This window comes from Hetaerina americana, unplaced genomic scaffold, assembly GCF_022747635.1.
Source record: "Hetaerina americana unplaced genomic scaffold, ioHetAmer1.1.p SCAF_5, whole genome shotgun sequence".
Taxonomy (NCBI): Eukaryota; Metazoa; Arthropoda; class Insecta; order Odonata; family Calopterygidae; genus Hetaerina; species Hetaerina americana.
In genome coordinates, this window is record NW_027287095.1 from 75,611,837 (window position 1) to 75,624,679 (window position 12,843).

A 12,843-nucleotide genomic window follows, 5' to 3' on the forward strand; every position below is an offset into this window, starting at 1 on the left:
TAATTTAAATTATGATATGCCTGTAGTGTATTTCAAAATAAATAATACCTACAATTTAGAGCACAAAAACACGAATCCCGAGTTTTCCTTTTTAGTGTGTTCCCATCCCTTATATCTTTGTGAAAAATATATAACATGATTTAACAGCTTTCTTAGGTATATTCATAAGAGAAAAATGGTATGCATCAGAAGAATTTTCGGTATTCTTGAACTCACTGGTGTCATTGAAGTTTTCAACAAAATACTTATAGTATGCATGTATGGTTTAAATAAAAATTGTAAAAACAAATTCTCATATTGATAGCTTTTCTCTTTGTTCCCAGAAAATAGTTGTATGCTGGTATAAAATTATTTTTACTCCCTAGGTCATCAAATCAACTAAGTCTAAAAATATCAAGCATATGGACGGAGCTTATCACAGCTGTAATTCTTTCGGTATTTTTGTCTGTTAACTGGTTGTTCAGTATTCTAATTTAACTCTCAAGACAATTCTTAATGTTGTATTAACAGTGTTATATACGCTCAAACATATTCAATAAACAGAGATTAAAATATCAATAGCAGCTAGAAAAATAACCAAGACAATAACTTCAGATGCCTCTTTGCTACTCAATGCACCTCTATGACAACTTCGCAGAATAAAAAACTATCATAAAGAAGGGCGTCTTGATATTTAAGGTACAAACAGGAATTTACATACTGAATAATAGAAATGTTTTTTTTTCAGATCTTTAATTATTATTTTGTAGTTTACAATAATGAAAAAGGCAAATGCAATATTATAAATACATATAAATAGATTTCAAACACTCCACAATTATCAAACAAGTAAAAACAAAACTTTCCATATGACTTTAATTGGAATACTGTTTTATAAAGGTTTCATAATACTCCAAGTTTTGAGGAGATCTCATTCCACTGACATTGTCTTTAAAACGCAAATTGCAGGCATTTATATATATATATATATATATATATATATATATATATATATATATATATATATATATATATATATATATGTCAGCCTTATCATAAATAAATACTATCTATTTCAACAGTGAATTTCCTAAATTTAGATCCCTATACCCACCACATCACAAACTAAAGTAATAATTTGTTTTGAACTAATGCCATATTTTTGGCTAAAAAAGTATTAAAAACAATTGTTATAACCAGGTTTATGTAAAAGTAATAACATTTGCATTGTATATCATTTAGGAAGTATGTTAATCACAGACATTTTGGTAGACTTTTGCTTGAACACATTCATTAGTGACAACATTAGAGTGCACACATGACTTGTCAGGGAAATTTGGAATACTGCTGAAAGTAAGACTATTCTCTGTTAATACTTCTAATGATTGATTTGGATAAAGTACACTTTAAAATTCCCTTACAAACATAATCACTCAAATTTATTCCCTCAATAATGATAATAAAAGAAATATCCAAAATGGAATATATAATAAATAATAGGCATGAGATAAATATTATTTTAATAAAAAACTAGACAAATTTCATACTATTACATTGGACCAGTAGGCAGAGAGAAAAAATTTGGCTACAAAAATGTTGAGCCTGCATACCAGTCAATGTACGTAAACTTGCTCCAAATATTTCTTACAGTTTATGCAAATTTATAATAAGTTTGACAGGTACTTCTGAGAGAGTGCATTTATTTGTGGCTGTCTCAATAACTGGTAACCTCCTGTAACTAAGCCTACGGTGAATTTAGGGTCGAAAGTTTTATAAACCACCTCCACTCCTTTCTACTGAAATTTTTCCTCTTGCTTTTTCCTTTTCCAAGTGTTCCTCTTCCATTTCAGCCATCCTTGCAAAGCGAGAATGGGACAAATGTCCTGACTTGATAGCAGACATCATCTATATTGAAAATAAATGTGTAGGTATCATCACCAAACATAAAACAAGTCTTAAAAAATAACATGCAAATACACGTTTCCAGTTTAAATTAAAGATAGCATATTAAACACCAGAAGTACAAATCTACTAAATTAAACTAACTAATAATGCATGGATAATCATTAGACAATCAATCATAGTGAAATTAGATCACAAAACTTCAAAGTGAAGTCTGAACATCAACACAATATTGAAAATAAACAAATTTCCCTATTCAGATAATTTTTTTTTAATTGATCGAAGCTTACATTTTTTCAAGTTATTCCCAAGTTGCAAGTGAAATGTAAGTACATAGGTTTGACAGAATATCCAGTGGAGATAAGATAGGCAAAGGAGAATTGACAAGTAGTGCAACCTGACTCACTGTTCATTGGAATAGAGATCCACTGGTTAAACTAAATTCTGAAATGATCCTTTCATTATGTAATTGTCAGTGTAGTTGTACACTTTATGATACATTTTTATAGCTTTGCCAATGGCCTGGATATGGGGTCACTCTTATTTTTGGTAGTAAATAGTCATCTATACCAATGAAATATTCCACAAGTCACTGTGGTAATATGGACTGCTGGAATACTACACACAAAAATATAGAGTAAGGTGCTTGAAAGGGAGATTTGCACTGATTTATTAGTGTAGTACTCATTTTGCTGTAACTATGAAGAGTGGGAGAAGAATGAATCCTTAACTCAAAATGGTTTTCAGAGACAAGCAATTATTAAAGCAGGCAAGAAGCAAAAGAGCCCCACTATTACAACACACACAGGTTAGGCTAGTGATGAGTGGCTAAGGGAAAAAAAGAATGAAATAACAACTGAGGAAGGCCTCCTTTAGAATATATGGAACAAATTTAGGAAAGACATGATATGTTTCATACACAGCATGGAAAAGTAAAAAAAATAGAGAAGAGGAAAGTGGCCACCAACCAGCATACTGGCTGACAACCTAAGACTATGCAGAATTCAAAAGGAAAGAAGCCAGCTTTAAGTCACCCTTAGGTTTAATTTTGATCACAGTTCCAAAAGAGTTAAATGGTAGCATGTGAAGATTAAAGAAGCATAGGTTTCATTCCACATGTGGAAAAGGCAGTACTGAGAAGCATCGCTAAAAGGTTACATATTAACACAAGCAACTGCTTAAGTGATGGTCAATTGGGGTTTACAAAGGGGAAGACAGCATATAGGAGCATTGCAGTTGGTAGATGATTAATACACAGGATATAAAATATAAAGGAGGAGCCTTTATTTGCATTTCAAGGAGGCATTTGACAGAGTTAACAAAATTAATGAAAGTAATGCAAAATACATGAGCAGACTGGAGGGATAGGCAACTACCTGGAAATATGAATATGAATTGCATGGCAAAAGTAACTTAAAGTACGGGGACCTGAAGAAGGGGGAACAAAAGAAAGTCCACACTATATACTACTGACTAAATAATATCTAATTTTAATATGCAGAGTACCAATGATGATGATAATTTATGTGCATATTCAAGAAACAGCATGGGTTCTATTATGCTCCCCTGAGGGACCTGTAACAAACTAAATGAAACAACTAATCATAAACCTTTTTTGTGGTTGGAAATAAATATATAAAATCAAAACTGGCTTGTCCTATATTGTTTTGCTCATAATATTACTGATTAATAACACCACCTTCAATGGAGAAAATTAGTAGACATATCAAGTGTAATAACAATGTTTGTGTACTGTGAAACTCACTTACTGCTAAATATTCTTTATCCGATGCTCATTACTTGTAAAAACCCATTACCAAATAATATTTTACTAATATATATATTACATTCTAACCATAAAAAGTGGGTTGCAGTAGTCCATGGGCAGAGCATTGGACTACTGACTGGAGGGCCCGGGTTCGATTCCCAGGCAAGCCTCTCTGGGCACCTGCAGCTCCACACAAGCTATGTGATTTTTTGGGTATCAGAATCCTGGAAAACCATAACGGCACAGGGAAAGGAACTGGCCCCCTTACCCTGATGCATGAATTTCACACGCCGTATACAGGGTTTGTCCGGAAAATAAGTGTACTGATTTTTTCCCGCCGCTCCAGGCGCACCCAGCACCGCTCTGATGGGCTGCGATTGGAGGGGGGTATGTTGGCAAGTGACGCTGAAAAAGGCAGTCGGCTCTGAGCTGTGGTGTAGTGAGGAGCTCTGTTAACGCGAACCTCCACGCTCGACCCACGTCACGGAACGCAATGCCGAAGTTTTTGGAGCAGCGTTATTCCATCAAATTTGCGGTAAAGCTTGGGAAATCGTCTACCGAAACTGTCGGTATGATTAACCAGGCTTACGGGGAGTCAGCCATGTCCAGAAACATGATCTTTCGATGGCACAAGATGTTCGTGGAGGGCAGAGAAGAGGTCGACGACGAACCACGGCCTGGACGCCCATCAACGACACTCACCGACGAAAATGTGCGAAAAGTTCGCGATGTACTGAACTCTGATCGTCGTCTTAGTGTTCGGATGATAGCAGAGCAGTGTAATGTGCCAAAAACAATAGTGCACGAGATTATTAGGGAGCAATTACAGATGCGAAAAATTTGTGCAAAGTTGGTGCCGAAAGTGCTCAGTGATGATCAAAGACTCAATCGTTTGGAAATCGCGACACAACTTGCGGATCACTGCAAAAATGATCCACATTTTTTAGAGAACGTTGTTTCGGATGACGAGACGTGGATCTTTGAAAGGAACACAATACGGGACTTTGGACGCCGTCAAAGAAGCCGTGATGACGTGTCTTCGAGAGGTTCCCGATGATGCCTTCGCGGGAGCGTTCCAGGAATGGGAACGCCGCTGGAACAAGTGTATCGACTCACAAGGGTCCTATTTTGAGGAATATTAGCTTAGGATATGTAAAAGTGCAATAAATTTTTTTTCCTGAGCTCAGTACACTTATTTTCCGGACGAACCCTGTAGGGCTTAGTGCTGGGTGAACTCTACCATCACCTACTAAACCGACCTTTGGGTTGATTACTGTGTTTATGGTTTTTTTTATCATAATAATCAAGTGGGCTCTGAATTGCAGGTTGGTGTAGGTGTAGTCAGCACAGAACTGGGATTATGAATATAGTTAAAAGGTCTGTCCCAAAAGTAGTAGGACTATATCGATTAAAAAAATTTATTTCCAGAACTGATACATTCACCTTAAAGTCTTCAAAGCAGCATCCTGGTGTATCCACACACCACTGCCAGCAGGTTTTCCATATCTAATACGCCTTCTTGAAGGCGGTGTCTGGAATGCTACTATGCTCCCGTCACGGCCTGTTGTAATGCTAGAACCAAGCCATGGTGACATCCTTTCAGCATGGATTTGAGGCAGGGGAAGAAGTGTGGTGGGGTATTGTCTAAAATATTTTAATCCTCACTCACATGATTGAGAAGCTCTTGGTAGATCGGTGTGTTAGTTTCCTTTTGTTCTTTCAAGAGCACTCGCTGCACCAACTATGCACACACCTTTCTGATGCCCATGTTTTCAGTCACAAGTTGATGAACATCACTTTTAGGGATGCCAAGTTCATCAGAAATCATACAAAGACTTAATCTGTGATCCCTGTCCAACAAATCCTTCACTCTTGCAAGATTTTCATCACTATTTGAGGTTTAAGGAAGCCCTGAATGTTCAGCATCTTCAACATCTCCTCTACTCTCCCTAAACAACATGTGTCAGTCAAAAACACATGATTTACATATCACCATAAGCTGCCCTGAGAATGTGATACGTCTCTTTCCTGGTTTTTCCCAGTTTTACCCAAAATTTGATGGAGAAGCACACTTCCAATAACCGGTTTATGACATGGTCATGCAATAGAGCTTTCCCAAACAAACGATCTGCACTCTGCAAAGGCTGAGAACAAACTGCCATCTGCCTCCAGCCTTTCCTGAGACTTCCCTTCCTCGAACCCAACCAGAGAAACTGCCACCCGTCAGTCTGGGAAAAATAAGCCGTACTACTTTTGGGACTGACCTTGTATATGCATTGTTTGGTCAGTATCAACATGGCTTGCTTTGGAAAGATCCCTGGACGGCAGGCACTGCAGCAGCTATTATATGAATGAATCCAATGCTGATCATAATCGTAATGAAGATAATGACTCAGCTTAATGCATTATGTATACGATATGGGGTAAAAGTTTCACTGATTTGACTTCAGTACCACATCAGTGGTAGTCAATACAAATTGCAATGTGTTCAATCTGCCTATTGCAATGATGGAGTTAATACACCATGATCAATAGACAATGCAATTCCTCAGGAGTCTTACGAAGAGTTTTTCTATAGCAAATTAGGAGATGATTTAAAATGTTTTTAGGGGAGACAATTTCAAAGTAAGGTGGATCTGGATGAGGGTAGAGCTTCTACTGATGTTATAGAGGAAAATTTTAACCCCACTGCTACCTGGCAAAAGATATTCGAACAAAATTTAGAACACTATCAGAAATATTGAGAGTTTCATTTGATACCACCCATATGTTGGTAAAAGAAAATATACACCTGAGATGTGTTTGTGTACTGTGGGTTCTGAGATTGCTCATACCTAAACAAAAGGATGCAGGCAATTTTGTTCACAGTTGCACACAATTTTAAAGGAAGATAAGGAGTTTTTTTTAGGGTAATCATTTCAGATGAAACTTGGCTAGATTATTCTGATCCTAAGCGCAAACAGCATAGATCTGCGTAGAAATCTCCAGCATAACCAAAACAAAAAAAAAACTTAAGTGGTGGCTTCTTCTCGACAAAAACTGAGTCATCCATTTGTCTACTTCAATGTTATTCAGACTGTGATGCGGTTTTAAAATTTTTACCTTCACTAGTACAATGAAACCTCATAAAATGAGAATAATCCATTCTGCAATCTTTCCCGTAAAGCGAAACACTCATTTAATGAAACAACTCCCAGCATATAAATTAATAATAATTACAACAACAATGCACTCTTTGTCAAAAAAAATAAATTCTGTACAAGGTAAAAGAAAATTATTTGTACATTGTTTAAGATCGTGGATCACGTTCACCTTTTCTTTCATCACAGAATGAAGCAACCAGGAATGCAAACAGGATTTGTAAAAGCAAAAAAGAATCAAAATAAATTGCTGATTATTCATAATATGTACCCAATGCCTTTTTACAAAAAAGCTGTCTAAAGATATTTGTTTTTGCCGACACTTCAAAATATGGTAAAAATGTGACTCAGAATGATCGTTAAATAAATTAATGGCATGGATCACCACAAGGGTGGTGCCTCATATGCATGGTACAATGCAAAAGTTTTCCATGACCTCACATCACATTTAGCCTGCTGTTTGGACTTAACATTTCTTGAAGGATCATGGATTTTTTGAATGGTAAACCAGCAGGGATTTAATTTTCAAATCGCCGTTTGCATTTACGCAAAAAGCAGCATGAGACAGCCTTCCACTGCCTTGTGATCAGGCAATGTATTCTCTTCTACTGTAATGTGCACAAATATAGGTTCGCATCGGCATTTTCTTCCCAGAAGAACCGTCTTGTCGCAATTAAACATGCTATATCAGGTAACTCTCAGAATTAACAAGCTTTTTGAAGTTGCCAATGAAGATCTCTGCTGCCTTTGACTCAAGAGCTCGCTGCTTCACCATGCCTAACAATGCTATGGATCACTGTTCTTCACATTAAATTCTCAAACCACACATGGCTCCCCTTAAATACTTGTTCTGCCATTGATAATCCTGACATCTTCTTAATGAGGTCGGTGAAAATCACTTTTGCTTTTTCATAAATTATATTCTCCATAATGATGTTGCATTGCAATTGCTATTTGTTTATCCATAGGAGAAGCAATCTTTTAACATCATTGAGAATACGTAGCTGTTGTGTAGATACTCTTGTCACCCCATTTGAAGAAAATATCTCCTTAGTCTTGTTCATGTTTTTGAAGAAAATTCCAATCATTGATGTCAACCGATTGTTGATGTGAGTACTAGATCAACCATGCTCAATCCTTATTCCTGATTTTCAATGATTTGAGTTTACTGTTTATTTCTACAGTAATTTTTATTCTCTTTAAGGCTTTCTACCCATGGATTTTTTTTCGGGGTCATTTTAAAAACTATACATAAAAGATCATTAAACTTTGCACAATAATCACTAATAATACGCTTGAACACAAGTTGGGAAAAATGCGTGATCACTAGTGACACTAAGATGTTAACAGGGCAAGTGCTAGAGACAAACTGCAGTCGCACGTGCACAATGAATCTGGGTATTCCCCTCTCCTTGTCACTTGTTAAGTGAAAAGTCACTCATTAAGCAAGTTGTTTTCAGGACCAATAATTTGGTCCTTATACCAATTACTTGCTAAGTGAGGTGTTCATTAAGAGAGGCTCCGCTGCATATAATTACTTTGATGCATCCTATATATAACAATGTATTTGTACCCTCATTGGAGATTAAAGATTATCATTACACACCATGAAGAGGGAATATAGTTATACAATTCTTTGCTTTCAGTATCTATGCTTTCTGATTCCCATTTGAAAAATTAGTGCTTTGAATAGTATTCCAAAAAGTGTAAAACAATTTATATACAAATATCAATAAACCATTTGCATGCAAAACAACATTCTGTAGGTACTAGAACAGCAGTTTCTTTCTCATGTTCACGTTCCATTTCTCAAAGATCTTGAAGAAGATAGCACGCACAGAGAGGATGTCTGTCTCCTCTCCATGACAGTGGAATTTTGCATGTTCTTTTGAATACTGGAGCCCTGATTGAATTTTAATACCATTCAAAATTACAAACACCAATACAACCATTAGCATGAGTGAATAGATGGTAAACGATTCTTTCAAATATTACCAAACTTTATAATTTGTTTCAAAAAACAATGACAGAAAGAATAATGATTATCCTGATTAAGAGAAATTGCAATCGATCCCATAGTTTTCAAAGAATTGATATTCCACATATATTCCATACCATATTTTTCCCAACACAATCTGTTTTTCATTTGTTTGAAAAACAGTATGAATGCAACATGTACCTGCAAATATTCATCAAGTTCCACCTGCCCATTCATGTTTGTGTCCAGCTCACGAAGAATCTCATGGAGTTGTTCCCCAGATACTTTTTCTCCAAAGCGCTATTAAGGGTGTGGATGGGTTTTGGAATTTTTGGGAAGTACATTATAAGGTTATATTTTGTAGTATTGGAGTTATTGGCAATGGGAGTAAAAGAAAAAAATACGAAATTTAGAATCTAGCTATCATATTATAGAACCACAATATTTCAAATAAAAAACTCTATGGTTTTTTGATGCGTGAATTCTGGACGCTGTAAAAAAAACATGGCTAGTAAAAATAATAATTTTAGTTTTCAATTGCATGAATCAAATTATCATAGACTTGACATAAAAAATGCATTTTAACATATAAATTTGGGAGTTTATCTTCAAGAGCCAAATAACAAATGCCTGGGCTATTGTTTACTTGCAATGAGCACAATGATACTCCTAAAACAAGAATTTTCTCATACAATACAACCAAAGTAAGCAAAAATGTGCAAGAATTCACCACAGGTAAAAATCTCATATGAAAATTGCAAATTGGGACCCTTAGCTTAAACTACAAACATATCACTTTTTTGATTCACCATAAAAAGATTGTTTGGCGGTGGATTAATTTTCTGGTATACTAAAAAACTAAATGTTTAGAATAAAGATAGTAAAAATTTATTAAATTCCGGAGTTAGAGATTCTCAGGAAATGCGATTTTTGACTGTAGCTTTCACTGATCTTTTGATTTCTGACATTTTTCCTTAGGTTCTCTTATGCTAATTTTAAATGAAAAAATTTAAATTTTAAATGAAAAAGTTTAAATTTAATTTATTATCCCAGGCTATAAAATGTATCATTGAGTGAGATTCAAACAATCACTCATTCCACATAGCACTTAATACTAAATGACTACCAATGGTTCTTAAGTGTTTTGGAGAAGAGAGTCCAGATAGAAGAGAGTACAAAGTTGAACAATTCATTGAGAAACAATACAAAAAAATAACAACTCTGTACATAAAAATTTAAGCAACTAAAAGATTTCATGGGCAATGATCAGTGATTGAAACAGAAGGGATTCAATAACACAAGGTGTGAATTCAATTAAATGCAAATAGGTGAAACATGAGAAGCTGTTGACCTAAGGAAAAAACCACTTCAGAAATTTTAACTGAATAGCATAAAAACCTGATGTGACTGTACAAATAATTACTTGCTATGACAGAGATTTCAATAAAGCATTATCTAGAGTGCAAATGAATTCTGGATGAAAGTTAAGCCCAAGAAAATATGATTTACATTTTGAATATGTGCACATCATAAGCAATTCCAGCAAGCTGTTACAGAGAAACTTGGTGTGTCTAAGAGATGATTCCTTCTACCATTCAACACTGGCACAAGGTTCTTCCTTAATCCTAGAGCTAACATGATTACCATTTAACCATAAAAAGCATAAGGTTGCACTTCATACTAAAGAGCAATCACTGATGGGTATTTGATATGTAAGATAAAATGGGAATGTTCACACAATCTTATGAAGAATAAACCGAGATATAATTTCACCAATTACCTCTACAATAATAATCTTTTATTCATCCACTTTGTTAAGAAGCCAATTCTTCATTAAGAAGATTACTTTTAATCATTAGATGAAAAGGTATAACAAACTACTCGTGAATCTATATCAAAAGAATTGTTCACAATAATGTATCCAGGATTGTCTTTAAAAATTATTTTAGAAAATATGCCCATACTAGGATTACTAATGATTCAAGCAGTATGATACCACCTAAGATTGGGATATGATCTTCAGAAAGAGTTTCAGGCTCTTATTCTGGGAGATCATCAGTTTCAGCATATTTAAAAGATGATTTCACAAGCAAAACCTCAGCGAATGAAAAAATTGCATGCATAGATCAGTCTGTGAGTGTTTATAATTTATCATTTTGTAGCGTATCTATTATTAAGAGATGGAATTTTGAATGATTAATAAATATCTAATTACATAGAAAGAGATTATTCATTCAGATGCACCAAAAACTAATTTTTAAGTTAAGACCACAATATTTGTGCAATATGTAAACCTTTATTATACCTTTATTATATTTCATGAAGACATCTAATAAAATTAAAGCTAAACAGCCCCTATTTTCAGCGAAATAATATATATGTATGTTTACAATCACTAAGATAAAATATATGAAATTTAGATAAACTATAACAGTGAAAGTAAAAAAAAGTGATAAACAAGCTGCCTGCTCACCTGAAGGTAATCTTCTAAATTAACCATGTTATTATCGATGAAAACAATCTGATGGCGATACAATTCAATAGCCATCTCAGTTTCAGAAATTGTCTCCTGTGACACTGCCTTGGGGAAGGATAGGTATCCACAATTTACTTTGGTAGATTCAACATTGACAAACTGCTAACTGATATTAAAATCATAAGCCTCAATGTAAAATTCACTGACTTTTAAAATAAATACAAAATGTGCCCAGACATGAGGTAATGAGTAATTTTCCTGACGCCCACTTAATATAAGAGTAAATTAATGACATATTAAATAAAATGCTAAAACAGTAGATTCTTGCTTTATGCTTTCCATTGACCTGATTTTAAATTGAAATATTGTAAACTCAATAACACTTTGATTCCTACAAATTTTTCTCATGATCCATATGTCATATTCTACAAATATGGCTATACATATTGAATTATATATTACATAGGAAAAAATCTTTGAAAAATAAAATTAATGCTAACTGATATAGTTCTGGCTGCGTGCTAGATTAATTAATTAATATTCCCATGAAAGAATCTTGACTATGACCAATTACACGAGGTAATCCATCTCCTACCCACATCTTGCCCAGATCCTAGCGAACTGCCAACAGTAATCAAATAAACATAAAATTTTCTTATTTATTTTCTACTTGCCTCACTGTGCAGTCTAATATCAGGCACATTACATAGCATGCTTTTGTATACTGAAGTATAAGTGAAGAATTGTAATCAAGGACAATCCTGGGTTTATTATTACAAGTTATTACATTAAACTTCCTTTATATGCCAGTTACACCAAAATTTTAAAAAATCATCCTTTTTGTTTTTAAAAGTAAGAAAAATTATTGATTCCCCTTTCCAGAATATAAATTGAGATGAGTATTCTTATAACAGGTAACTGCAATATTTTAAGTAGAGGTTGATTTTCCTTTTCGATTTAGATTCTCTCCTTGTTTCACCTATCAGATAACAATGAATGTTTAGATGAGTCTAGGGTACATACAACATCCAATCTAGCTATCTGTGTACACATATTTAAATTTTAAACAAGGAACAAATATTGTATGAAAATGTAATTTTTCAGTAAAATGAATTATTCAATGAGCTTGAACACATAGTATGAAAGCACTCTCCATTCCAAGTATGAAGAATGACGTGTTGTGGTAACGTTCCATTAAATAAAAATATATAGGATAAAAGATTTATCTATCTATCAGTCAAAAAATTATCATAAAGCTATTGTAATTTTTTAAGTACATTAAGAATTTATTCTGATTTTTCCTCCTTACTTTTTGTGACACCTCCATAACTTTCTCAAAATAATGTAAATTTTTTAAAAATATTAGGTTATTTAACTATACGGGGAAACAAATGATGTTTTTAGGTAAGCTAATAGGTAACCATTTAAGTACATTTCCATTTGGTAATCTAGAATTTTAGACACGATTTGTGTAAACACAACCTTAACACTGCTAAACTTCTGAAGCCTCACACAAAAGACAACTTGACCCCACACTAAAACAAACTCCTCTTCAAATCCACAATGTTCTACCTTTCTTCATTTCATCCATCATGCCTAT

At 34.2% G+C, this 12,843-nt stretch overlaps 1 protein-coding gene across 1 annotated transcript in view; it reads right to left on the minus strand.

Annotated features, from left to right (window-relative positions):
- Positions 1-763: 763 nt before the first annotated feature.
- The window catches only part of LOC139693606 (glycerol-3-phosphate dehydrogenase, mitochondrial-like), a 34,349-nt gene continuing 22,269 nt past the window's right edge, over positions 764-12,843 (minus strand). Inside the window, 2 exon segments of the mRNA XM_071591833.1 lie at positions 764-1,884; positions 8,969-9,067. Of these exon segments, the coding sequence (XP_071447934.1) occupies positions 1,750-1,884; positions 8,969-9,067 (234 nt within the window). The 3' untranslated portion in view covers positions 764-1,749.